This window comes from Pezoporus flaviventris, unplaced genomic scaffold (assembly GCF_033815535.1).
Source record: "Pezoporus flaviventris isolate CSIRO_AGI_PZ_B2104156 unplaced genomic scaffold, CSIRO_AGI_Pfla_v1 ptg000013l, whole genome shotgun sequence".
NCBI classification, from domain to species: Eukaryota; Metazoa; Chordata; class Aves; order Psittaciformes; family Psittacidae; genus Pezoporus; species Pezoporus flaviventris.
This window is the reverse complement of record NW_026892561.1, coordinates 41387685-41413180: the sequence shown is the minus strand read 5'-3', so window position 1 is coordinate 41413180 and position 25496 is coordinate 41387685. Positions and strand designations below refer to the sequence as shown.

General features: G+C 39.5%; 1 protein-coding gene across 3 annotated transcripts in view; it reads left to right on the top strand.

Annotated features, from left to right (window-relative positions):
* Positions 1-1047: 1047 nt before the first annotated feature.
* NYAP2 (neuronal tyrosine-phosphorylated phosphoinositide-3-kinase adaptor 2) overlaps positions 1048-25496 on the top strand; it is a 140004-nt gene continuing 115555 nt past the window's right edge. Inside the window, exons 1-3 of one of the 3 annotated variants that reach the window (XM_061453003.1) lie at positions 1048-1643; positions 1906-2408; positions 8881-9123. In XM_061453003.1, coding sequence (XP_061308987.1) covers positions 8918-9123 — 206 coding nt within the window. In that variant the 5' untranslated portion in view covers positions 1048-1643; positions 1906-2408; positions 8881-8917. Of the gene's footprint in view, positions 1644-1905; positions 2409-8880; positions 9124-13710; positions 13835-25496 lie in introns of those variants that run through there. The other 2 variants (XM_061453004.1, XM_061453005.1) reach the window with 2 other exon arrangements.

Here is a 25496-nt window from a genome sequence, read left to right as displayed (position 1 = left end):
TGATGAAAATCTAATTTCTCAATTACTGCACAGTCACAGCTGTTCTTAAGGTATCCTTCAAGGAAGTTAATCGGAAGCAGAGCTGTGGGCTAGCCTCTGGGCTCTCTTTGTAGCTCTTAAAGCATCCTTTTGAAATGGTCTCTTGGAGATGTTACGTGGAAGCTTCACTGCCCTTCACAAACCTTCACAGGGTTGCAAGAAGTGTGCTGGGATGTGCACTACTACAGTGAGTGAGTGAGTTACTAGTGAATTTGAGGGAGGCTTTTAGGAGCAGGTTTTTTTTCAGGCTACAGTTCCAATGTTAGTATTGGTCACCATTGGAGGTCACCATGTTTTACATTGTGTCTAGGTGGCTATCCTGAGTGCTCTTGAATGGAAGGTAATTGGGATATTACAGTCAGGGGTAATAAATCTGCAGGAAGTTCTCCTGCATTATATAAGTAAGGTCTTATTTCTGTACTAGCACTGCTTTGCATGTGTACTTGCGTTACTTTGGAAGCATTTTATTCTAATTTCTGTTATTACTTTTAGAAACAAATTCAACTCTTACTGTAACATTAAAACCACTATTTTATGCCAGAGAAAAATATACTTGTAAGTTAAGAAAGGAGGAAGAATGAAATGGCACTGAACAATAGGGTAATGCATTCTATGCACACTCAGACCTCTCCCTGCTGACTGGCTTCTGCGCAGGGAGCGAATGCTTTTGCTTTGTGTCCAGACTGCAGGTTTAGAGGCGAGAAAGCAAAACTGCACATGTTCTGTGAGGAGGAACAACACCACAGATTGATCCAGCTCAGAAAGAAGGGAATGTTTTCTCCCAAACCATTATATTCACAAATTCTGGATCAGCACAAGACTGCATAGTTGCACCCTGAATGTTTTTTGGCCAAATGCTTCTTTCCAGAGTGTGGGTATCGATCTAAGTAAACCAGTGTAAATGCTGCTCTGTCCAACTAGCACAGTTTTGCTCCCGAGCACTGGGAGCAGGTGGTTGGAGGTTGTTTTGATGAGGTTAGGAAGCTCCACCCCTCTTTCCCTTAGCAGCAGCTACCCTGCGTCAGCAGTAATTGTGTGCCTTGCACTGCTTTACAGTGAGGGTGAGTGCAAAAGATACATCAATATGAGGTATCAAACAGAGCTTTAGATGTTCCTTTTAAGTGGCCGCTCATTTCCTTGAGCCATAACATGGGCTAAAGGTTAACTTACACATTCTTCGTGGAAGAACAGTTTCTTTTTTTGGGAAGGGAGAAGGAGGGGGGAAGGGCGTTGTTTCATACTCTTTCCTACCTATAGACTAAATGTGATGTACAGTGCTGTTCATGCAGATTTATTTATTTTTCTCCCCCCACTGGATTACGTGCTAATCAGTCTGCGGTGCAGTGGAGCTAAAAGAGAAACTGTTGCCTAGCTATAGCTGGGCGGCTCTGCGAGCGCCCGAGACCCCGGAGCCGAGGACCGACGCCGCTGCCGCGCTCCGGCTCCCGGCGCGGCCCCGCCGCCGCCCCGCCCGCCCGCCCGATGGGCCTGGCGCGGGGGAGCGGCCGCTGTCCGAGGTGCTAGGATGCTGGCTGCGCGTGGGGCCGGGGCAGCCCGACTGTTGCGGCGGGAGAGGAGCCCCACAGCCCTGCTGGCACGCGAAGGTAGGCTTGCTCTTTGTTTGAGAATCCCTGATTAATCAAAAGCAGCATCAACTGACTAAGGCAGCTGGAGAGAGCAAGCCTGCCTGTAGTCACGGGGAGGGGGGGGGGGGGGGGGGGAGAGAGAGAGAGATGATGGCACGAGCTAGACTGCCTCAGACCTTCTGTATCTAAGTGGCAATGAGAGAGCGTCTTTCCTTCTGCAAGAAGCCATTTGGATAGGATGCTTTCCATTCCTTATATTCCTTTCTTTTTGTCTCCACAGAACATATTCAAATGAGGCACCTTAGAAATCTCAGTGTTAGTGCATATGATGGTGCTGTAATCTTCTATGTTGTAAAGTGGGTAAAAATCATCCCGTTTCTCCTCTGCTGGACCTCAAAGCAGGGTGTTGTTTATACCCTCCCATTATCTGTACCCTCTCTTCTCTGAATGTGGATTTAAAGAAGCAAGCACCTGTCTTCTCTTGCCACTGCATTTTTTTTTTAGAAAGCCAAACTTTCCATGCCATTTTAATCATATGTTAAGAAGATCTTTAATGTAACACACTGACTTGTAGTGATGTCGAATTCTACGATCTGGGCAATTTTGCCAACAAGATTTAATGCACTTTAACTGAAGAAAAAACTGAGCCTAACTGCAAATCTGTTTCTTATGGTGCTGAAATATCCCTTCCGACTGCACTGAGATAACCACAGGAAAGGGCTTTTACAGGCAAAAGTCACCTTTGATTATTGCACTTAGCAGTCCCCGTGGACTTAAATTTTGGTACGTACATATTTTAATACGTTATATAAGCATGCTAATAAAATACGGTGCTAATTAGAAAGAGAAAAAATTACAAAATGAAATAATGAGTAGTCAGAATAGATAATGATGAAGTTGCATGTATTTTTAGGAGGTATTAATCAAGCCATTGCTAAACTAAAAGCTGAAGTCTGGTTTTGTGTACTTCACATGTTGATTGTGCGTGTAATAGAGACATTTTGCAGCTGAATTTTTTTGTTTGTAAAAAGCATGGTTAAATAATTAAAAACATTGTTTGCTATTTTCTGATGAATTAATTGCCCTAATTTCTAACATCTATGTTAGTTACTTAGACACATTGCACAATTAATATTTTACAGCATCTTAATGTGATGCTGGTGGCAATGAAATCTCCATTTCATTTTCTTAAGGAGGAGGAAGAAAAATACATCAGCAAGGAGCGTATTCTTTCTTCTGAGTTCAAATGCGCTCCTGTTTGCATACAGAACGTGTCTGTATATGTCTGTGTGTGGTTTTATTCTTGTTATTCGTAAGTCTTCTGCATAATATTGGGGTGATAAAATGTCATAATTGCACTTAAGTGCTGGCCATTCAGAATCTAGATTTGTAATCGTCCAGCATTGTGTAGTTAGGAAGAAGTATTATTTTCCTCAGGGGATAGAAGTGATAAAAGTGTTACTGTGTTGCAAAGTAAACAACGGCTCTTTACATTCTAGAGTCATAGAGGAGTCATTGTTAGAAAAGACCTTTCCCTTTTCAGAAGGCACTAGCAAGGGAGCCAGAATTTAAGGCTCAGGGTATTTTTTGCAGTTCTTAAAACTACACTGAGCATAACTGTCCCCTATGAAGGGTGGGACATCTGTAGAAATTGACTATTTCTTTAAACCCATGCATTCAAGGATTCTCCTTCTTGAAGGAGCTACTTTTAACCTCTTTAAGTAAAGGGCTTAGCACTACTTAGCTTCAGTGATTTCACCCAGGTGCCAGAGCTCATTCTGTGCAGTATAATGAGGACAAGGTATATAATCTGTAATCCCAGTCAAAATGCAAAGTGTATTTTGTACTTCCAAATGAGTGTAGTGGTTAATTTTCTTTAAATATCTGCATAAAAAGTTGCCAAATGATATATAGTAGGAAACTTGCAGGCTATTTCAGAAGGTCTTTCCTCTTTGACATTAGAATTGAATGCATCGCTGTGTGTGAATGCAGTAATGCCAGCTCATTGTTAAGAATGAGCAGGGAATGCAACTCTAAAAAGCATGTCCTAGAAATTTGTCTCATCACACTCAACTGTTCAGGTATTTCAAAGTTCAGTTGGTATAAAGCACAGTTAAGATAAGAGACAGAGTTCTGCCAAGTAGTCTGTAGTATATTTTTCCATCACCGATTTATTTTTTTATTTTTTTTTTGGTTGCAGTGAAAGTATTCTTTGTACACCCAATACCATTAGGTCCTTATTAGTGCTGCTGTGGTCAGCGGTTTGTGAAAACTGGATATGGCTGGTCTGTCTACTTTGCTCTTATTGCCTTACAAGAAACTAAAATGCAACAGCTCAAACTCGAGGGTTGTGCAGAATCCACTGAATTTAGTGGAGGGAGTTGACAGGTAATGTGAAAGCAGATGTGTCTCAAAGAGAGGAGGCAGTATTTGGAAGGGAGATGGGCAGGACTGGAGAGTTGTGTAGACCTTTATAAATTAGGGGTTGGACTCAGGACTTTGGGCAACCCCACTTGTGTGTTTCCAGGCTCCATTCTCCTATGTTAAAATTTAAAAAGGAAAAATAATATCCCTCTCTTTGGAAGAAGGCAATCAGTGCCTTTGTCATTACTTCAAAAAGCTCCTTCAGTTTAACGTCAGCATTGCCAATTTTCAATGCAGCACAGCTGCAGCTTACGGCTGTCAAGCATGCTGTAAAGCAACTGATGTTTTGGGGATCCTCGTGAATAAGAGGGGGAACTGTGTGTCTGAATATTAATGTATAGCACTGCTTTGATACTGTGATACTGGGTCGATTATGCCTCATTTTCTGAATTCATTATTTTTGCACACTGATGTATGAAAAGGAGGTGGGTTTGGGTTTGACCAGAAATGCTGTATGTTTGACATCAAAAGCAAACAGTTAAATTAGAAGTAAGGTATGCAACAGTCTGGTGAAGCACAACGCGTCACTCCCCATAGAAATTGTATCTGAATCGATACAAAGATCTTGTATTTAGTTATGTAAATATTTCTAGGCAAACTGGTAAGGGGACTGCTTGACCTTGGAAGTAAACCAGATGCATTGGCAGGGAAGAAGAGAAAAATCTTGCTTTACTCCTCCCTTGCTGACAGCTGACTGCACAGTGCGAGCTGCTCTGTGGTCCTTTGCCAGTGTCCCTCTGATCTGGGAGTACCTGGAGGGGCCAGTGAACAGGATTGGTTGTTTTGTGTTGTGTTTTCTTCTCTTCTCTTCTCTATGAGGTTTCGCACAGTGTGAGTTTGACCTTTAAGAGCAACCTGAACATGTTGGAGCACTCCTTTGTGTCCTTGTACTCAGGTGAATTTCCAAAAATGTTCATGTTCAGTGAACACTTGCAACAAAGTTCCTCCCATCAATTTCTGGTCACTTCTCAGTGTGTTGGCTTCAGTAGCTGAAATCCAGGGCTTTTCATTCTCTCTGCTGTCTCCTACTGTTCCTTCACGATGAGGAGGGGAAGAGAAAGAAGTTGTCAAAAGAATTTCCCAAACAGAGCAACTCACAGTTACAGTTTTCTAGGACAGCTTGGTTTCAGAGAACAAAATGCACTGAAAACAATGTCATTGCAAATACGCTGGTGACTCTCTATGGTCCTTGTTACCAGCTAACAAAATACCTGGTGGCAATGTGCATGTTAAGGGGGGCCAAAATGGTGGTGCCTCACCTACACTTTATATTACTTATTTATCAACTTGCATTTGCATGTTTTTAATCAAATATAAATGTACTCAAACAGAAGCTTGTGCTTGTGTCTGCCCTGGCAGATGGTAGGAATTGCTCACTGCCTGAGTTTACCAGTCAGCAGAACCTTTGATCAAAAGTTGATCAGTGCTGTCCACACATTTTCCAAGGAGGGTGGCCAGAAAGCAATGCATGCAGCTCAATGGAGCACATGGATTGGCTATGGCCTATTGCAGTCACAAAGCGCATTTACTAAGGTAACATAGTTTCTCTGAAGTGATGTTAATACCTTTAAATAAAATAGGTCATAGTGTGCTGTACAAGGAATACTAATACTGGAAAAATGTTTACAGTAATTAGGCTTTTTGCCCCAGGTCTTTGCATTTTTATTCCCTATTTAAGTGTAGCACCCACAACTGTACAATATTAGTAAATGCAGAGAGGCTGTAAAATACCATGCAGGCAGGAAATACATGAGGTTTTAACTAGAAAATGCTTGCTACTGGTATAGAGGCTTTTCAAAGTTAGTGCCATAAATGCTGATTCAAGGTTTTGAAATATCTGACAGTCCTCCAACCCCTTCTGGGAATACTCCAAACTGAATTTGGTGTCATGAGCATCAGTAATCACGGGAGCTAAGTAGCTACAGTTGCTAAGTTCTATTGCAGGATTGGACCCCTGTTAAGACAAAGAATATATCTTGATCTATTTACTAAATGTTATGTAAATTGTTGCCATTCTGCATGACTTCAGTAAGAGAAAAAATCAGTGATAAACCAGCATATAAAGTATCTGGTCAGTGCATGCAGCAAAATAAAGGCATTTTATTCAATCTTTTTTGCAATAAGAATGACTTTATCCTCTCATATGAGAAATAACTATCATAATGAAAGGAGATGCAGCATATCTGTAAGTGTCAGCTTATTTTTGACCTCAGAAAGGGAAAAAAATGAGAAAAAAATATGCAGTATTGTCATCAAAGAGAGTGTGCAGCAGATCAAGTTGTATATGTCTTGGGGAAAAATGAATCTGAACTGCATTTATTGAAAGCCTGCTGAAGTTTTCTTCAGTATAAAACTTCATATTATATTTCAGAAGTAAAATCTGGCCCCTGGAGAAATAATGGCAAAACTGCCATGAAGGTCACTAGGGTGGGGTATCTCTGTTGTCCAGGTTTATCTGAATTTAATTCAACATGCAGAAACTAGGTTTTACTAGAAGTCCAAAATGGAAAATATAGTCAAATAACCATCTACTGGGGAAATGACCCAGACTTTAACATCAAAAAACATATATAAATACTGTATGAAGAGTGTGGAGACAGTGAAGTTAGAGCTGTTGATGCTGTTAGCATTGGTTTTAATCAGGTAGGCTTCATGCTGTAGACAGAGACTACCAGGACTATGGTATATGGACTTACTTTTCTTAATCAGAGAGGTTAGGGATTGGTCTAAAATGATGTCTGCTGAAGCATCAGTAACATTGATAGTGTCTGTTTAGCTCATTTTCAGCTTCACAATTCTCTTGTTTGCAGATATGGTGCCACTTATGGTAAATATATAGAATGGCTCAATACATATTGCAAGCCCGTGGAGTTTTAGCTACTTCCAACATGAAAGCTGTGTGAAATTGCATGCATGCACACACATTGAGCTGCTCTAAGACCTCACTTACTGGTTTTGCCCTTCCGGGATTAGTAGGAAATACCTATACCCATGCCTGAAAATACTTTTTAGATCAATTTAGTGACCCTGATCATCAGCCTTACACTCATATTCGGGCTTAGTTGATAGAAAAGGATATCTTGGAAGGCAGAAGAGGTGATAGGAGCAGACCTTTTGCATCCTCTGAATCTTCATTATTTTAACAGTCAGGTTACCACTGTACAGAAATAATTTTGATATGGAGAGCAAGGGAAACAATATTGATGTACTTTTTAAGTATTAACTGCCTGAAACCACCTGCTTGTTGTTGATTCAGGTAATCAATGGGGAAGTAAAAATTTAAAAGGTGGAAAAATATTTCTCTCCTTTTCATCCTTGCGGATGGATATAAAAGCATTTTGTTCTCATGTTCAGGGCTGTGTCTGGAGGCCCAGGGTGGATTGATAGAGTATAAGAGATTTTAATTTATTTATTTTTTTTTATTTTAATCATTGCCTGGCCTGGTCAGAATTTTGCTTGTCTAACAGTGTAATAAAGATTAGAAATGTGGCAGTATACTAGGAAACAGAGGAAAGATTTTTCTTGCTGATTATGCAGGGACTCTGCCCTAAAATCTGTGTGCAGACAGATACTTATTGACTATTCAGTAAGATCACTTCTAGTTGCAGTACTGGCATGGTTCTCGGGCAAATTCCGAGAAGTCACACCATCCTTCTTCAGGGAAAGGAAGGATGCTCTAGTAGTGAAAAAGCTAAACCTGCCTTTGAGAGCTGAGCTCAGCTGCCAGGTCACTCAGTTATGCTCTGCATTGACTTTGTAAGATGAGGACCCCGCTCACAGGCCTGTGTGAGGATGGTGTCACTTAGGATCATATGTCTCAGGACTTTACAGTAATCAGTATTTAAAATAAGATGGTACAATTCTGTTTTCTTAAAGTTCTGTTTTACTTGTTTTATAAGTAGCCAATGCAGTTGTACAGAATTTTGCTAGCTATGTTTCTTGAAATTATACCTCACATTTAGTCACCTGTCATATTTACCCATGTCTAGACACCAGAGTTCAATTCCCAGGGTGTCTGCTGCTGAGTGGAAAACCTTTGGGGCGTTTCTGAGAGCTTTTAGGCTGCCTGCCATGGAGCCAGGAGTGACCAGGATCTAAATGTGTCTGTGTCCAAGTGTCTGTAATACCTGTGGAAGAAATATAGAAGGCTAGAGAATTCGGGGCCATTAGAGTTCTGAAGATCCCAGCTTAGCTGGGAATTCTCATCTGTTGTTTGAGCTTCAATAACTGTGTCGGGCAACAGATGACCAGGACATAGGGGTTCCTATCTGTATTACTAAGAAACACAGGAAACTATTTCACAACATTTCTTTCTGGATTTTGAACCTGAAAAAAATTTTGAACTTTTTTGTTCCAAACCATGGAACAGTATTTTCCACCTGAACTTTAGAACATCCTGGATAATAGGGGTTTTGTCTAGTGATGTGCTCTGGTGCAGCTTTATCTAAACTGCAAAAAGGACTTGCTATCCTGGGATGTAAGCCTTTTTAGTCCAATTCAAACCGAGATCCAGGGTGATTGGTGGTGTTGTAACTGAAGGGTATTAAAAAAAGGCAAGGGGTGAGAGAAAATCTTTTTGTTTGGAATTTGAGCAATGTATATGGCTGGATCTGCATTGCTTGCAAAAAAGGGACTTTTGGGTCTTATCTCCTTTTGTCTCGAGTAATGTTGTTCTGTGCTCTGAATTGCTTTGTTTATTATCTTTAGCCAGGAGAAAGTCTAAAAATTTGTCTCTTACAGAGATGTTAATTGCAATTGATACAATCTCGCTGTCATAAACCATAAGCTATTTTCCTACTGATTAAGGTATTCTGTGTTTTTCAACCTGCAGGAAACGTTGCTTTCCTTTGTTCATTATCTCCTGCAAGATGATGAGTTCTAATCAGGAGGAGGTCACTTTGGGAGCTTTTCTCCAGTATATTGAAGATATGGGGATGAAGGCCTATGATGGCTTGGTTATACAGAATGCATCAGACATTGCTCGAGAGAATGATCGCATGAGGAATGAGACAAACCTGGCTTACTTGAAAGAAAAGAGTGAAAAACGCCGAAAACAAGAAGAAGCAATAAAACGGTAAATATTTTGATAAAAAGACGAGTGGTGTGGCAGAGTGAATGCATGGTGAAGGGCTTGCTCTCAGATATGGTAAATATGTGTAGACCTGTTGATTTCAAATCAGCTTGCTTGTAAAAGCAGCACAGAGCATTGGCTCATGTTAGGCTACTAATTGCATATGCTTTATATGATACTGAATGGTTCTGCCTCCCTTAGTGGAAGAGAGTGTTCCCATCCAAATATATTCAGTTAGAGCATGTATGGCATCTTCAGGAGCTGTGGTTCAAACAAACAAAAAGTTTTGGTGTTTGGAACAGGATGTGTAAATCTAGTGGAAAACAGGTCCTCATCCACTTGGCCCTTTCAGAAGCTTTCAGATGAACAGTTGTGTACTGTGTGCCAAGATGAGCTCTTGCAAGACAGGGACAGCCTCATAGGCCAAGATAGACTCTCCTTGAGTTGATGCTTCAAATTTAATAATTTTTCAAATTGCTGTCTGATGTTTAAAAAAAAAAAAAAATCTGTTATTTATGTTTTTCTCACCATTCTGCCTTCTCTGAAGTCAGTAAAAATACTGCAACCATTTAAAGGAAAATGGATCAAGCCCCTGATGGGCAGAACCCTATAATGGCTCTTGAACAATTCCATTGATTTTAATTGAAAGTTAATGAGAGGAGCACTCATATGACCTGGCTTCTTGTGCCAATGGATAACAATGAAATCTCTGCAGCCTCTCAGAGAAGAAAAGAAGGTTGAATGGGATAAATATAAATATTTATTCTACACACATTTGCATATGTTAAAATATATTTTCTTGAGGGGAGGTACAAATTGTCTAATACAGGTTAATCTTCCATCTGAATGCTAAGCTTTAGTATGTTTATACATGGCTGGCTTGGGCGCAAACTGGTAAGAGGTCCTTTGATTTGTTTGACCCCAGCATGAATCTTCTGTATTTCTCTTTAAGGGATTAAATTTAATGCCTTGTCTTGGCTGCTGTGCATCCAGGTATAACAGACATGTTGTGCTGTAAATGTTCCAACAACAGCTCTGTACTCTGGTAATTTTGATGGAATGTGAAAAGGAAAAAGAGCAGAACATAGTTTGTCACAGGAGGGAGAAGCAGCAACATAAAACAAAATTATGGCTGCTTTATGTTGCAGGAAGTAGATCTTTTTGGATTGTCACTAATTGGTATCTGTGTGTGTGTGTGTGTGTTTGTATGTAAGAATAATGTGAAATGTAGGTGAATAGTGAGAACCCATGCAATGTGTATTGTGGTACCTTCTGGACTATTTATTTTCTTGTCAGCTGAGCTTTTGGGTGATCTTTAGGGGGATTCAAACTATTGGGGTGTCAAAGGCATAGGCTGCTTGTAGCAGAAGGTATTCTATGCATAGCTTCATGAGACAAAATATTTTTCCTTGCAGTAGATTAATGCAAGAGGGTTTAGGGTTTCCTTTTTATTTATCTGTGCTGGATACACATTAGGTTTCATTCTTGCAATCTTTATTTAGAGGTCATCTCTTTCTTTTGATTACTGAAGAGCAACATAAAATGCAACATTTCCAAGAAGAAAAAGGTAGGGAGACCTACCTCAAAATATTTCTTAATACGACAGAGAGGGAAGTTAAGTTCTAGTTATTTTAAGCAGAGCGAGTATGTGAATCTGTGTCACGTGTTAAGTGAGAGCATACAAAAGTGCTAGTCAATAAATTGCTGTTTTAAAGTAGTGAGATGAAGAGTACTTTCTCATCTTACATTGCTGGCTCTTACTGAGGGAAAAAAAAAATTGCAAATATTTTGTATTTATTGAAACTTAACTATTACATTAATTTACAACTGGTTTAAAAAATATATTCCCCAGTCCTTGTGATAATTTCTTCCTTTGATGATAAACTGTGTTAAACTGTCAATGGATACAGATGTATTTAGAATACAGCCGTCAGAGTTGACAGCTAATAAGGCTGTGCTCTGGCTGACCTGTTTGCATGCACTTTTCTATGTGTGACCATAAAGGTCACTAAGCGTCAGAACAGGTTTCTTGGGCAGAGAGTAAGTTGTGTGCCTATCATCTGGTTCCTGAGGCTTCTCTACCTAATTTGAATGGCGGTAATAGTATTTCCTTCCTTGTGGTTGGTTTGTATGGTTTTATTTATTGATCTTGGTAAAATGATTTTATGAAGAGCTCTGAATAAGTGCAGATGATTTAGGGCTGAGCCAAACCATGTAATTCTTGCTCATGCTAAACTGAGGCCACTGAAAACAGATCTGTAGTGCTCACATTCAGTCAGAAGACACAAGGAAGATTACCAGCAATATAGTGAGTCTATCAGAGAAACAGCATGTATATGTGTGTGGATTGGAGGCATCAACGTTTCTTGAATATAGTACTCTTCTGTGGGAAACCATGTTTATGGTGGTCTCCTCTACTCTCTCCCCACTTGGCTTATCTCAGTAACATTGAGGGAGTAAATCATATCTATCTGATGAAACACCTTAGGAAATCCTGTCTTCAAGTTTCTTTTTCCATCTGTTTGCTGCGTAAACTTAGAGAGGGAAAATGAGCTATTTGTAGTCCATACTTCGTAAGGGAAACTAAAAGCAGTGGCAGACCAAGGGAGAACATTGATTCGACTAAAGGAACCATGATGTCTGAAATCACTTAGGCTGAAGGCAGTTGAGTCGGCTCCCTGTAGTAACCTCCAGAGATTCATCCAATACCACGGTGTCTATTGAAACATAGCAGTCAGAAAAGGTAAAGTAGAATTACTGATTCCTTCTTTTTTCTGTACTATATTCCTTACGTCTTTACCTTATCTTGGTGGGAATTTTTATTATGCCTGATTCCTAATAGTGTGGCCTAGATAGCAAGTGGTGCACATGTGCAGTGTGGTAACAGTGCTACCAGTCTGGAGAATACTGACAGCTGAAAACAATCTCCTTAGCAACAAGGGAGTCATCCCCTGTGATTAACTGCAGGTAGATTTTGAGCAGAAGAGGGGGTTTCAGCAAACACTCTCCTTTTGCTTATGGGAATCAAAAGAAGGCAGCTATAAGTCTTTGGCACCTACCAAAAATTACCTAATAGTCTGTTTATTTAATTTTTCAAGAAGCTATTCAATTTCAGTGTTCAGATGGTCTCTTTTATAAGAAGGCTGATCATGTATATTAACAACATAATAATGAGTAATTTATTATCTAATAAAGTGGTGGTATTCACACACAACAGTATTTGGAAGCAGCTGTTATTTACCTAAATCATCTCATAACCATGCTGAATGACTTAAAAGTTCATTGAAATGCATTAGTCTGAGCAGTTTGGAAACAAGATCTGATGAATGACCTAAAAAGAAAAGCTGTTTGATTGTACATTTTGCCTTCCTAAGGATAAGTTGCCTGTGTTCCTTCAGCAGCACTGATGTACCTTCCATGTGATTGCTGCCTCATCATGTGTGGTTCTGATAGGTTAATTGTGGGGAAAAAATGTATGGATCTATGGTACATTGCAGGGAATAAACGCATCATATTGGATTGAGGGGGAGGAAAAAGGCAACTAGTCTTTGTCTGATCTTGCTGGGCTGAGTCAGCTGATCTGATCTGAATTTCTGACCTAATTTTAGTGTGGTATTTAGCGATCATGCAGAGAAAATAAGGTTAATGTGCTGATCAGTAGCTGAGATTAAGCCACAAAAAAAGTATGTTAGTATATGTATTTTGGACCTAATTTTTAGACCTTTTTACTTCCATCTTTTTTTTGTCTGGTCTCACTACTTGATCATTGTCTGTTTATGAGGCTGTGTCCAGACCAAGCGAACATACTGGCATATTGCCCACAGAGCTTATAAATTGCAAATACGGTTATGAAGCGGTATCATTTTCACTGGCAATAGAGTTGCAATACTGTGAGATGTACATTTGCTATGATACAGTATCTGCCATAGGCAGCAGTTTCTGGGAACAGAAGGTAGATTTGCCTCAGCTGTTACAGGTGCCAAGGAAAAGGTGAGTATTTTGAGTTTATATCAGGCAGCTGTTAGAATGAGCAGTTGCTTTCTGACTCATCCTTAATTGAAATGTATATATTTAGGTACTTTTCATCTGTTATACACGGTCTTGTGTGGATGCTTCACCAGTGCTTTAATTGTATAAATACAAAATCTTGGTAAGAAACAAGTAATGAACCCTACACCTCCTCTGAAGGCTAAGATGTTGCATTAATCATAGGGAGTGGCTGGGGTTGTACACTTTGGTTAGGAGGTGTATGCTTTCAGAGTTCTGGCTTCTAGTCTTTAGGTGTCTTTCAAGCTGCTGTTTCTGTCAGGGAAGTTGTCATTTTGATTTGTAACGCTATGAAGATGTGACTGCTCTGGTGTAAAGCCGATGGTGTTAGTGGGCATGAATTTTTTTCTGCCAGATCATGGACTTGGCCATGAAAATATTTATTTCTACTTCTAATGATTTCCCTTATTTGTAGCTCATTCTCAGTACCTAAATGGTTCTGTGGAAAGCCTTGTTTCTACTTGTTGAAGGAAGTATCCAGACAGATGCTGTCAAGAGGAGGAGCTTTTAGGAGCACTCTCCTGAGCTAAAGCTAACAGAAATGGGCCAGCCAGTCAGTGGGAGAGTTAAGCTCTTGTAATAAAGAAGGAATTGTAATGAACAGCTGTCATCCTGACCTCTCCTTTCTTTGGAAAATCAAATACTGAAGACTAACCCATTGGCAAATGTAAGATCCTATTTTTCTCTTTCCTTTTTGTTTATTTATTTAATTTTTAAGGTTGTGAAAGTAATCTAAATCAGATTTTATCTGTCTGTAGTTTTCTGTAATTCCTGTCCTTAGGTTCATTCATGAACAAGACAAAAGTTATATGTCCATCAGCTAACAGTTAAGTGTTATCAAGTTTGGGTGACAGCAAGCAAATATGAAAAGATTTCTAGGCATGGGATTGTTCACTGCTAAAATCTCTGTTTAGCTGAGAAAACGTGTGTAATGTTAGAGTATATGGACATGCTGAGGAATTTCTACGAAGAGATTTCAGCCAGAATAAAAAGTAACCTAAGTAAAAGAATTTCATTATCAACTTACTGTTTATAATAATATCTCTAGATCAGAAAAATAGGTGAAAGAATGTTTCAAGTACTGTTTCTTCTTTTTCTGAACATTTGTCTGTAGTTGAGATTTTGCGTAGTGAACTTCAGATTTCTAAATTTGCAGGAATATTTGTGCTTGCGAGATTATAATTTGCTTATAGCCAGACCTCAAGAAAAAGGTGAAGGAAGCGCAATAAATATTTTGGATCATGGCAGGGTGCTCAGTTGAGATATCTGCAAGCGCAGACTCGAGATGTTACAACATACAAGCTTGTGAACCTATTGTTATTGGCTCGGTGTGTCACTATGGGCTTTTCATTGGGGTGTTTTTGTGATTTTGTTTCTTGTTTTTTCCAAATCTGAGTTCACTCAGTGAATGTGATTTTTGGATATTAGGTCAGTGGTATGTGCTCCTTTAATCAAAGGGTGTTTGTTACAAGGAAGTTTAACTGTGGCATTGATTGTTTTCTTTATCTTCCTCCTGGACATGCTGCATACTCATTTCATCCTAGATTAAATTATTGCTGTGATACCATCTTTTTAGTAGAAGTGACTGATGAGGTATGATAGAGACTAATCTTAGTATGATTTCAAAACCTTTTTCTCATGAAAATATCATAGGGTCTCTTTTGAAGTTGTGTTGATGTAGAAAGAGTAGCGTTGATGGCTTTTTTTCATCAAGAGTGAGTAAAATGGTTGTGCAGTCAGTGACCTCCAAATGTATTTTTGTTGCATTTATAAGTAAACAGATGTGATGATCTAGCCAACAAATCCTCCCTTCCAAATGCTCGTATCCATATGGCCGCCTGTATTATTGCCACACAAAGTAAACAACAGACACAATGCAAACTATATTATATTGCTGTTGCTGTTATTCTGAGAAGTTTTATTTTTGGACCGTCATACAACAAATGTCATTTAAAATTTAACCATAGAGTCTGATAGCCTGCTTGGTAATCCTGGAATCTAAGGAAATAAAGTAGAAATAATTGTCAGTTTGGTATTTTGGTATCTAAATCTTGATGTTATTTTCAATAAGTCTTCCAGGTTCTTAGGGCTCCTGACTACAATTTCTACTTTTCTGTGAGGAAATTATATGTTATATGATCCCCTCCTCTTCATCATTCCACAGATTTCTCAGATGTATACTAGTGCACTATGTAAGTGGGTGCATTTTTTCTCAGGATTCATTTGCTATATTTAAAAGCATAATCAGAAGTGTGGGGCCATAGGGAGCCCGGAGGACTTCTAAAGGGGTCACAGACCCCTTTTCTTCTACTTGTTAAAATCCAGTGTCAGTGGCTCCATGCTGTTGGTATTCACAGGCTCTGTGACCACCTGTGTAAATGGAACTGGCCTTGCTCCAATTCCATTCCTACAGGCTCGTGCCTCCTCGGCAGACTGAGTCATTCCGGAGGAGGTCTGTTGTACCACTGGGAGACAGTCCATGGCATACCATTGCTGAGAGATGCTGGGGGATATATGGATCTTAACATCTGACTTTTAATCAGTCGTTTCCAGAGGGGAGATTTAGATTAAACATTAGGAAAATTATATCATTCTTCAATATGAGGGTGGTGAGACACTGGAACTAGTTACCCAGAGAATTTTTGGATGTACCATCCCTAGAAGTGTTCAAGGCCAGGCTGGATGAGGCCTTGAGCAACCTGGTCTAGTGGAAGGTGTCCCTGCCTGTGGCAGAGGGGTTGGACCTAGATGATCTTTAAGATCTCTTCCAGCCCAAACCATTCTGTGATTCCAGTTGTATTTCTATTTTTTTTCTCACTCTGTTACCCTTTAACTATAGGATGTGGGATTGTAACCAGAAAGCCCCTCTTGTGAAGACAGAGATGCATTTATTGCTATGGTGAAGTAGGTATTTTGCACAACCCTCTAGGGTTCTGGTGGTGCTGCTATTCCTAGTTAAAGGTTTGTATTTGTTTGGAAAGTATATTATGAAATTGTATAGAGTAGAGCAGAAATAAATAGACTGTTATTGTGAGGACTTGTCCTGGGTTTAAACCACGACAGGACTGAATAAAAGAAAAAAAAGGACTGGGTAAAGAAAAGGAAGACTGTTTTCTCAAGCGTGCCCAGATTGAGTATAACTCATCTAGGATGGACTCCATTAATGGAGAAACATTCGTTAAAACTGCACAATTAATATGCCATGTAATGTTAATGTAAAGTCTAGCCCAGGACTTCTGGCAAAATTGATCTGTCCTGGTTCAAGGCTTCCAGTAACAAAAAAGCACTCCATGCTGAAGTTCACTGGCACCTGACAACTGTTGTAACTGCCTGTGACCTGAATTAAGAATTCATGTTACAACCTGAAGGACAGATACCTGTACAGAAGGCATGCTGAAAGTAGTCTCATTGCCCATAAGTAGCAAAATTGCAGCTAGCCACACTCCTAGATGTGCACACATGCATGTTCAGCCACATGCACTTTGGAAATTCTGCCCAAGTAATAAACACTGGGAACAAGCATCACCAGTCTGAGAAGCCAGCAGAACTAAAGGCCTGTGCTAGCGTTAGAATAGTATGAGTGAATCTTTCTGAGCCTTCAGGAAAACCCATTGTTTAACAATACCTGTTCATAAAGCTGAAGAAAAACAAACATGTTCTTTGAGCGAAACAGCTCAGTGCATTGTTCTTTGTGGGAGTGTAAATCATAGCTGCTTTGGCTGGTTTTAATAATAGTAAAGGTTACTTAATGCCCCACCCAGCTGGCAGGCATTTGTTCCCTTTGCATGTTCTCAGCATCCTTCTGGCAGGCTGCGCATGCTTCTCTATTTTTATTTATTTTCCTCCACAGGAAAGCACAAATATAGTATGGTGCTTGATTATTTAATTGGGATGTTTATTTTCTTAAAGAAGAGTCTGCTCCTGGCTATATCCCTGAAATCAGAGAGCCTCAGTACAGACCACCTCTGCAGCAGAAGCATCTGGTGATGGGCATCTTGTTGCCGAGTTACACTACATCAGTGGCTAAAATTTGTATGGAAACAGGAATGTGCATGTTCACTGATTAGATTTTTATGCAATTGGATTAAGATGGGGAGTAAGGAGAGATTAGAGAAGAAATGGATTGCAGAGACATTACTAGCTGTAGGTTTTGTAGTTAATTTGAGTTTCCTTTTATTTTTGCTCCTGGCTTTCCACTCTAATTTGACTTGCAATCCTAAGTGAAGTCAGTTTAAAAAGAAATATATATAAAACCAAACAAACCCCCAACAAAACAATCAAAAAAAGCCCCCACCCTGTGGTGTGTGTTCTCTGCAAAGGGCCTTCATCAACAACACAGAGCCAGCAGCCATCTACTGTGCTGAGAGGCCGTGGTGGAGCTGGTGTGGGGGTGACACTACTCAGGCCCCAGGGAGCACTGCACTGCTGGCGATTGGCAGTGCTGATGCTGCAGCTCCCCATACGAGCTGATAGGAGCCTTTGAATGAGCAAAGGGAGCTGGTTTGGTCCCACAGAAAGCAGTCAGAAGTGCAATTGGTTTTTATTTTATGTTTTATTGCACAGCACCCAAGGACCCTAAATGGAAATTGGATTCCTGCGAAACACTAACCCAGTGCACGCAAACAGCACAAAGACAGCTCACAGTGTGAGTTGAAATTGTACCCAACAGGTGATTAAAGGGACAGCTGAAGAGTTAGGGGACTGCTCATTTCCTTCCCTATATTAGTATGGCAAAGAGTAAGCTGGAGTGTATCCCCAGTGGTTGAGATGAATACATCCAGCAGTACTCTGAAAGCTAGAGAGAAACAAACGCTTCCAATAGACTCTGGCAGATGCTTCTGGAACGTGTCAAGATTGAGAAGGCCGCAGCCAGCTAAATCCCTGCCAACAAGCATGTTACTTGACAAAACTGTAACATTTTAAAAGATCAAAAATGAGAGTAACTGTAGGGTTTACCATAAATTAATAAGATTTACTGGAGTTTAATCTATTTCTCCTTTTGGTGGATTATATAGGGCGTATCTCACCAGTAGATCTCTGCTAGCTGAGGGCACTTTAGTTATTAGTTGAGATCACATGTTAGGAGCCATTAAGTGAATTGCTTTGTACAGCCTTTCCCTGAATGCCAGGGCAAATGCAGTATTTCATACCCTTAGCTAATTTCATGCTGTAATTTAATTTCTGAAACATACTTTTAATTGAATCTTTAAAGACAAAAGGAAGCTGCTGAGTCCTTTAGTATTGCAAAAGAGATTGTTTAAAAATGTAGCCCATCTAGAGAATAATCTCCCATAATTAAACTTAAAGTTTGTTTTTCTTCTCTGCATGCAGCTATGGTGAAGCAAATGCCTGCTGTCTGCAGAAAACTCAGGGCTGAAAGAGAGGTATTGAGGCACATGAGAAGTTATTTATCTTATGCTCAGCTTTGTAACTCTGACATGAGGCAGTCCTGCAGCCCTCCACATCATGCAAGTCTGAATGAGTAAACAAAGAAAGGCTAATTAAAAAATTAGTCTGCTAACACCAAAATCACATTAGTAGGAGCTCTTGAGCAGTGACCTCATTTTTCTAACTTTTGGTAATGAGATGAACTTGAGAGAGGTGTCAGCAATTTTGTCATAAACAAAACCAAGTAGCACAACAAAACCGGTTGTTTGCATCTTGAAGCTGCAGCCATGATTTTTGTGGTTTGATTTTGATACTCATCTTCCATAAGCAGAGAGATTCAAAGCAGTTTCACTAAAAAATCCATATAATCCGTTATGCAATTTTGTTATGGGAGAAACATCTTGATTGGATCAGTAATGATGCAGGTCTTCAATTTTATGGGCATCCGATTAAAAATAATAACAGTCAACATTAAATGCACTCTAATGGAGAGGAAATCCTGGAGCATCACTTTGTGTTTTAGTATTCTGATTCCTTTAAATCAGCAAGAGATTTGCAATGGAGATTTTCCCTTTTATTGCTATTGGAGAAAAACCTATGATACACAATAGAAGTGAGATGTGTATAGGGACATGAAGAATTTAAGTGGAGTAAGAAGCATAAGATTAAAAAAGAGAAGGATCTAAAATTAACCCATGAAGCCCCAGCACAGTATCTTCTAATAAAGGGAAAGAACAAAAGCAACCCCTTGTTCTTTATGTGCTGGGAGAGCTCCACACTCCCAGATGCCCCGAGTTGGTAGCAATTACAGGCATGAATGGTGCCGTAGGTTTTAAGACCAGTGCCTTGTAAGTGATTGAAGAGTTTGGAAGTGGGAGTAGCGATAGGGAAATCCATTTGGCTTTAGCTCAAATTTAATTTTTTTTTTTTTTCTGAAAGGAAGCACTGAGAGAATCAGTTGTCTTTTCAGTACAGGTTACCCCTTTTCAAGCACTTGTGCAAAACTTATGGAGACAAAGGTCTAACTTTTATTAAAAATTCCAGATGCATTGAATTGAATGAAACTGCCTGCATTTAGGTAACTGCTCAGAGGCTCGTGTGCTCACTCTGCATGGTTAGGAGCCTGGTAAATTTTTGCTGAAATGTTGCTTGTTCAGCAGTATCTGAAATTATTTCAGGACTTGGATGTATTTTCCCTTGGAGCAGTAGCACATGTGAAAATCACCTGAATGTGTAGTAAATGCTAAAGGTCAAGGTATGCCAAAAGTCTTTGGGCATTTAATGTTAGATCCTGGCACCATGGGGAGGTTCCTAAAAGCACAAGAGCATTGGTGCCTTGCTGGAACTGACCTCAGCCAAGTAAAACAGTCCAATGGCTGTCTCTACTGAAACAGAATCATCTCCATAAACCTGGCTTTGGGTTGCAAGTAGGCCCAGCCACATTCCATCACTGAGTTAGGAATGACAACCTATGTGATGCAGGTTTTCATCAGCTTGTTAAATTAGCAAGCCACTTCATTTTGGTACCAGACATTAGAACTCTGATGATGGGTTTCCTACCTCAGTGCCAGGAACATCTTTCACAGGAATCTTGCGTATTGACTATCAACCTGTGGACGTTAAAAAAAGCAATTAATGAATTTTAGAGTTGGTTTGACATGGGTTTTGTTATTTCACTGAAACAGTTGTCCCCATTCTTCTTTCTAGCAGTTATATCTGTGTTTAGAGAGCTGAAGCAGAAATATGATTTTCTGTGTGTTTAAATGGAAAAGGTTGCTGAAATTCATGTGCTGAAACATATGCCAAATATGCAGCTGCTTTCAAAGGCTGAACTGATCATGTTTGTGTTGTGTGGCTATTGTTTTGAGATTAAAAAAATTTAGTCGGCATATCACAAATACCATTTGAGAGATAATTTAGAATATTTCAGCTTTACATCCAAACTGTTAGGCTAAGCAAAGTGCAGCGTTTTTTTCCTATGCAGTCATATTCCTGCATTGTTAATCTGAATTCGGCTATGTCTGTGATGAAGCAGATCAAGAGCTGCATATGTACTTGCCATGGCAACCCCTGTATCACATGACACATGCACTACTTGAGCCAAAGAGCTTCATGGCTTATTAAACAGGCCTGCACAGACCCAGACACACACCATTTTGCCATGTGACTTCTCTTGACCCTGGCAGCTTTTTAAAGGGGAACTGTATTTGAGCATCACAGTGTTTTCATCAGCATCAACTTGCCCAAGTTCCTTCCTCTCCTCTTAGATGCTGTGCTGAGATTTTAAAATATCGTAGAATCATGGATTAATGTTGACAAAACTCTGCTTATAAGTGTTTTTTTTTGTGTCATTTAAAAAAACTCCGTGTGGAAATATAAAGTAGTGGGTTTGGGTGTTTTGGTTTTTTTTTTAATTAGACATTAAGGGGTTCTTTAGTGCAGTTGAGTGAATGATATCTGCTTTTCTTACTAGATTTTGGGAGAGTAAAAAAATAAACAAACAAACAAAAAAAAAAACCCAAACACAACTCTGGTTCATTCCAGTATCAACAAAGCATTCCTGAAACATTTGCCTGAAAACATCTTTGCTCCTTGCTGCTTAACACACTTCCTCTTAGACCTGATGATGATGATGACAATGATCTCTAGCTCCTCACCTAGCAAAATGTAGCCTGATACAAGTTTTTCCTAACTTGATTTGTTTAAGAGAGGTTATTTATGGCACTTGATTGGCAAATCTGAGGGGCTGCAACCTGAACAGAATGAGTAGTGATGACTGAAGAGAAGCTAAGAGGTAGGTCTGGAGTTGAGCAAGTAAGTCTGTCTGCACCTTATTGTCCCCAAAGGGAAGGGGAAAAGCAGAAATGCAGTCTTGTCCCAATTCCATTGCTGAAAAGCAGGTGCAGTGTATGTTGCCTCTTGTCATCTCTACTGCCCACTGGCACTGTTCTGTGCTCAGAGAAGAGCTGCTGGAAAACTGATTCCATACCAAAACATCATGTAGTGGAAAAGAATCCCTTTCCTATTCTGTTTGCATTTCCTCTGTTGAATGCCTGACTGAAGTGTCATGGGTTTTCTTTATTATCTAGTTAGAACCTGAGGTTTTTGTGGCAAGCACATAATTTGAGCCCAGATACATCGCCAGGTGCCAGACTGAAATGGAGAGCAACACTCTGCACAGCAGCAATACATTTTGGAAACTGTATTGGTCTTAATTGCCCCAAAAAGCCCAGAAGTTATTTAGTCTTCTATGTCTGCTGTGTAGATACAATATACAAAGAGTTACAGAGAAACCAAATCCCAGGTCCCTGTGTTGAAATGAATAGGGAATTATAGTGTTGCTTTTGAACTTAAGGAAAACCTGTTTTCAATGTCCCTTTCCAGCCTGACATTTTCATCTTCATGTCTGAAGTAATCAGTAAAGGTGCGAATACTTAAAATTAACACTATTCAGCTAATAGACTGCTGATTCCTTGTGTTCTGTTTCAAATGAGTTTATTGTTTGGTTACCATTTTGGAGATGATCCACAGTAAGGGAACAATAACCTGCTTTGGGATTTAATTTGGAGAGGTACTTGTATATAAATTGATCATTAAACAGAGTAGCAGAATTGTGTTTATTAGAGGCACAGATAAAAAATGTGCTCTCTTCTGATGTGTACATCCATGCAGCTCTGCTAGTGATTGTACAAAGATTCTAATGCAAAATCAGCATTTGAGTTAAGAGACATTATAAGATGGTGTGTACTAAAAAAATCTTTTGGCAGAATAAGGTATTTTAAGTTCCTGTTTTAATTGTATTTTTATGACAATACTGATTTTCAGCATATTTAACTACTTTGTTCTTAATACCTTCTCTGATACTATTAAGAGGGAAAGAGAACTTAGACATCATTTCTTTCCTAGGAAGGCACTGAACAAAGACACTGCCCATTCCACTGAAATGTGGTGAAGATTTTGACAACCGCTCCTGGCAGTCTGCTGCTGCTGCTGCCTTGTGCTTGGTCTGCAGGAGTGGAGCAGTGGCAGCAATATTTCCCTTTTGGTGTAGAGGCAAAGAACCAGCTTTTCAGAATTTCTTCATGCCTACAAGTGGGATTGCATTTTCAAAAGCGATTACCAGAATCAAATATTTTTTGAAAATCCCTGGCCCAAACCTCTCTTCTATTCCAGAATTTAAAATTTTGTTTCTTCACTTAAATATTGGGAGTTTTCCTATCTAAAAGTTTGTATTTAAACGATAGGCTTCTATATTGTGTTTATGTGTCGTTGTGGCTGTGGAAAAGGCTATTTAGGCTCATGACAAAATATTTTGACTAGCCTCTTCCTAGTTGGTCATCTGTTTGTCCTCAGTATATGTTTATTGTGTATCATCTTCCCAAGAGATTATAAACAAGATGGTAGCTTTCACTAGTTGATCTAGGCTATCATTTAATGATGGGCCAATCCATGAGGTTCTGCACAAAAGGGGTTTGTCTAAAATTTATGGAAAAAATGCCGTTACCAGAATAAATCAGAAAAAAAAAAAAAGCCTAATAACTTCATTACAAGACAGTTAAGGTTGCTAAGAGACAGAATATAATTATCTGCCAATTTGTTTACCATTCCCAAACACTCAGAAGGGCGAGAGCTGTGGACTGCCCTGAATTCTATGCTATGTGCAAAATAAACGGAATGTATTTTGTTGTCACATGCAGTTTTCAGAAGGGCATATGAAAATGACACAAGACCTGTAAGTCTGACCTGTGGTTTTTTTTTCTGACTGTATAATGTCAACTATTTTCATTTCCCTCTCACTCCTGAAACCTATATATATTGCGTGTATTTCAACTGATAACATAGAAAATGTGAAAAAATTAAATGTATAAACGTCCAATATTTTAGGAAAAGACAGTTACACTTCCCTGGAAATGATACATTCTTGCTTGAATAGGAGCAGTGTTCAGTGCTCCTGTATCATGATTCCATTATTGATGTATGCTGATGTTAATTTAAACTTGACCGGCATGAGTCATTGACTCAGTTTATGTTTCTTTTTCTCAAATGTTTTGTGTTGTGCTTGCACTTTGAGATAAGTACTGCAATTTATTTGGGTGCAAAGCAAGTTTGTGCCACAATGAAGTTTACGTTTGTGTCACCGTAGCAATTATGTAGACAGGATAAGATTTATGCCATACTAAGTTATCCATTTTCTCAGTTTGAAGGGCAGGCATCTAGTAGTTTTAGAATAGGCAGTAAAAAGAATGCTAACACCTTCCACTGCTTTTTCTTTAACAAAGATTCACTTTTAGCTAATGTGAAATGCTGCCTGTAAAACTGAAGAACTCGCCACAATACTGGGGCAATATGCACTTCTGCCCAACCTAATAATAAGCTCAAATCTGCATTAATGTTCAATTAGTAGCTCTGATGTGGTAAAGCATGTCCATACAGGTGTGTTACTCCTTTGTCGGATATTGCTTTGGGAAGGCTGGGGTGAAGGGCTGTCCTGGAGTGTGAATTTTGGCCTCTGCACTTTGCTCCAGTGAGCCTTCCATTCACTGAAGTTCAGCAGGACAGAAGAAAGTAGATGTTTTTACCAAGCTTCAGCATAGCCAGACTGCAGGCCACTTCCCTAGAAAAATTGCTCTGGGACAACAACTGCCAAGCTCTGTTTTTGTAGATGCAGGTAACCTCTTGCCTCCTCTTTAGGGAGACATGACAGAGTTTTAGGGAGATGGCATCAGCCCCTCAGTATCACTGTAGCTTATTCTCTGGTCCTTGTGGCTAGAAAAGGAGTCTTGGTTAAGTTTTAATGAAACACATTGTCTGAAGACTTTATCAGAAGTGACCTAGCTGCAGACACATTGGCCTCTCACAGATGATCATTCTTTTAACTTGCACTGGCAGCAGTTGAGCAGTGGAAGCTGTCATTGTGTAGCCAAGGATTAAGTTCCAGTTGTCCTGTTGAAATGTGCTTATCTCTCTGGAAAGCTGTTTCCTAGGCCACAGGAGCTCAGCAAGGGCTTTCTGTTGGCTGCTTCTTTTCCTTTTGGGATCTCAGTGATCCACTGTCTCCCACATGTAACGTAGACAAAATTGCGTGCTGCCTTAAGAAAAGGAACTGAGCCTCCACCAGTGAAGTCTAGAAGGGCAAAGCTTTGTTGCTGGGTGATCTGTTTTAACTGCAACACCACTACCCATTGAGACACAACATGCTGTGTCTCAATTCAGAAAGCATGTTTTTTGCATGTGTGTGTGTGATAAATTGTTTTCTACTCCACCCCAAACAGGTAGTCAGGGAAAAAATTGTCATTTAAATAATATTTATTTACACATTTGAGCTTCTAGACACACAATTATCAAGATGAAAAGGAATCGGATCTGAAGCTTTACCCCTTTGTGCAGCAGTCTGAATTTCCTAGCTTTTTTCTCTTTTTCATTTTTCAGAATCACTTTGGGGTGTTCTTTGAGAGCAAATGAAATGCAGTGACAAAAAGCAGAAAGAGAGGTTGGCTATTTTCAACCTTATTTGCCCTTTTATGGAAATAAGAGGGAGAAAAAAGCTTTTTTTTTTAGTCCTTTTCTTTAATGGCAAGGTCATCAGAACTGCAAATTTATTGTAGACCTCATTTTATGAAGTGCTTTGTAAAAGACTGAGATAAATACTGCAGCCGTGATGTTGATGCTCTGAATAAGCGATGCTATGTGTACCTTGCTGTTTCTTTGGCATACAGCTTTTCCTACACAATTTCCAATTTTACTGTGTGTAATCGCCAACTCTCCACCTTCATGTTTCAACATGGAGATAGTATAAGTCAAATCTAAAAAAGGAGCTAAATGTCTTTGATACTGAAATTCTTGGAATCACTGTTGCAGAAGGGTCTTTCCCTTGCATGTTTTCTGTTTTGAGATACTGGTGATAATCCTGCTTGTTCTAACTATTATGAAGTCCAGACATT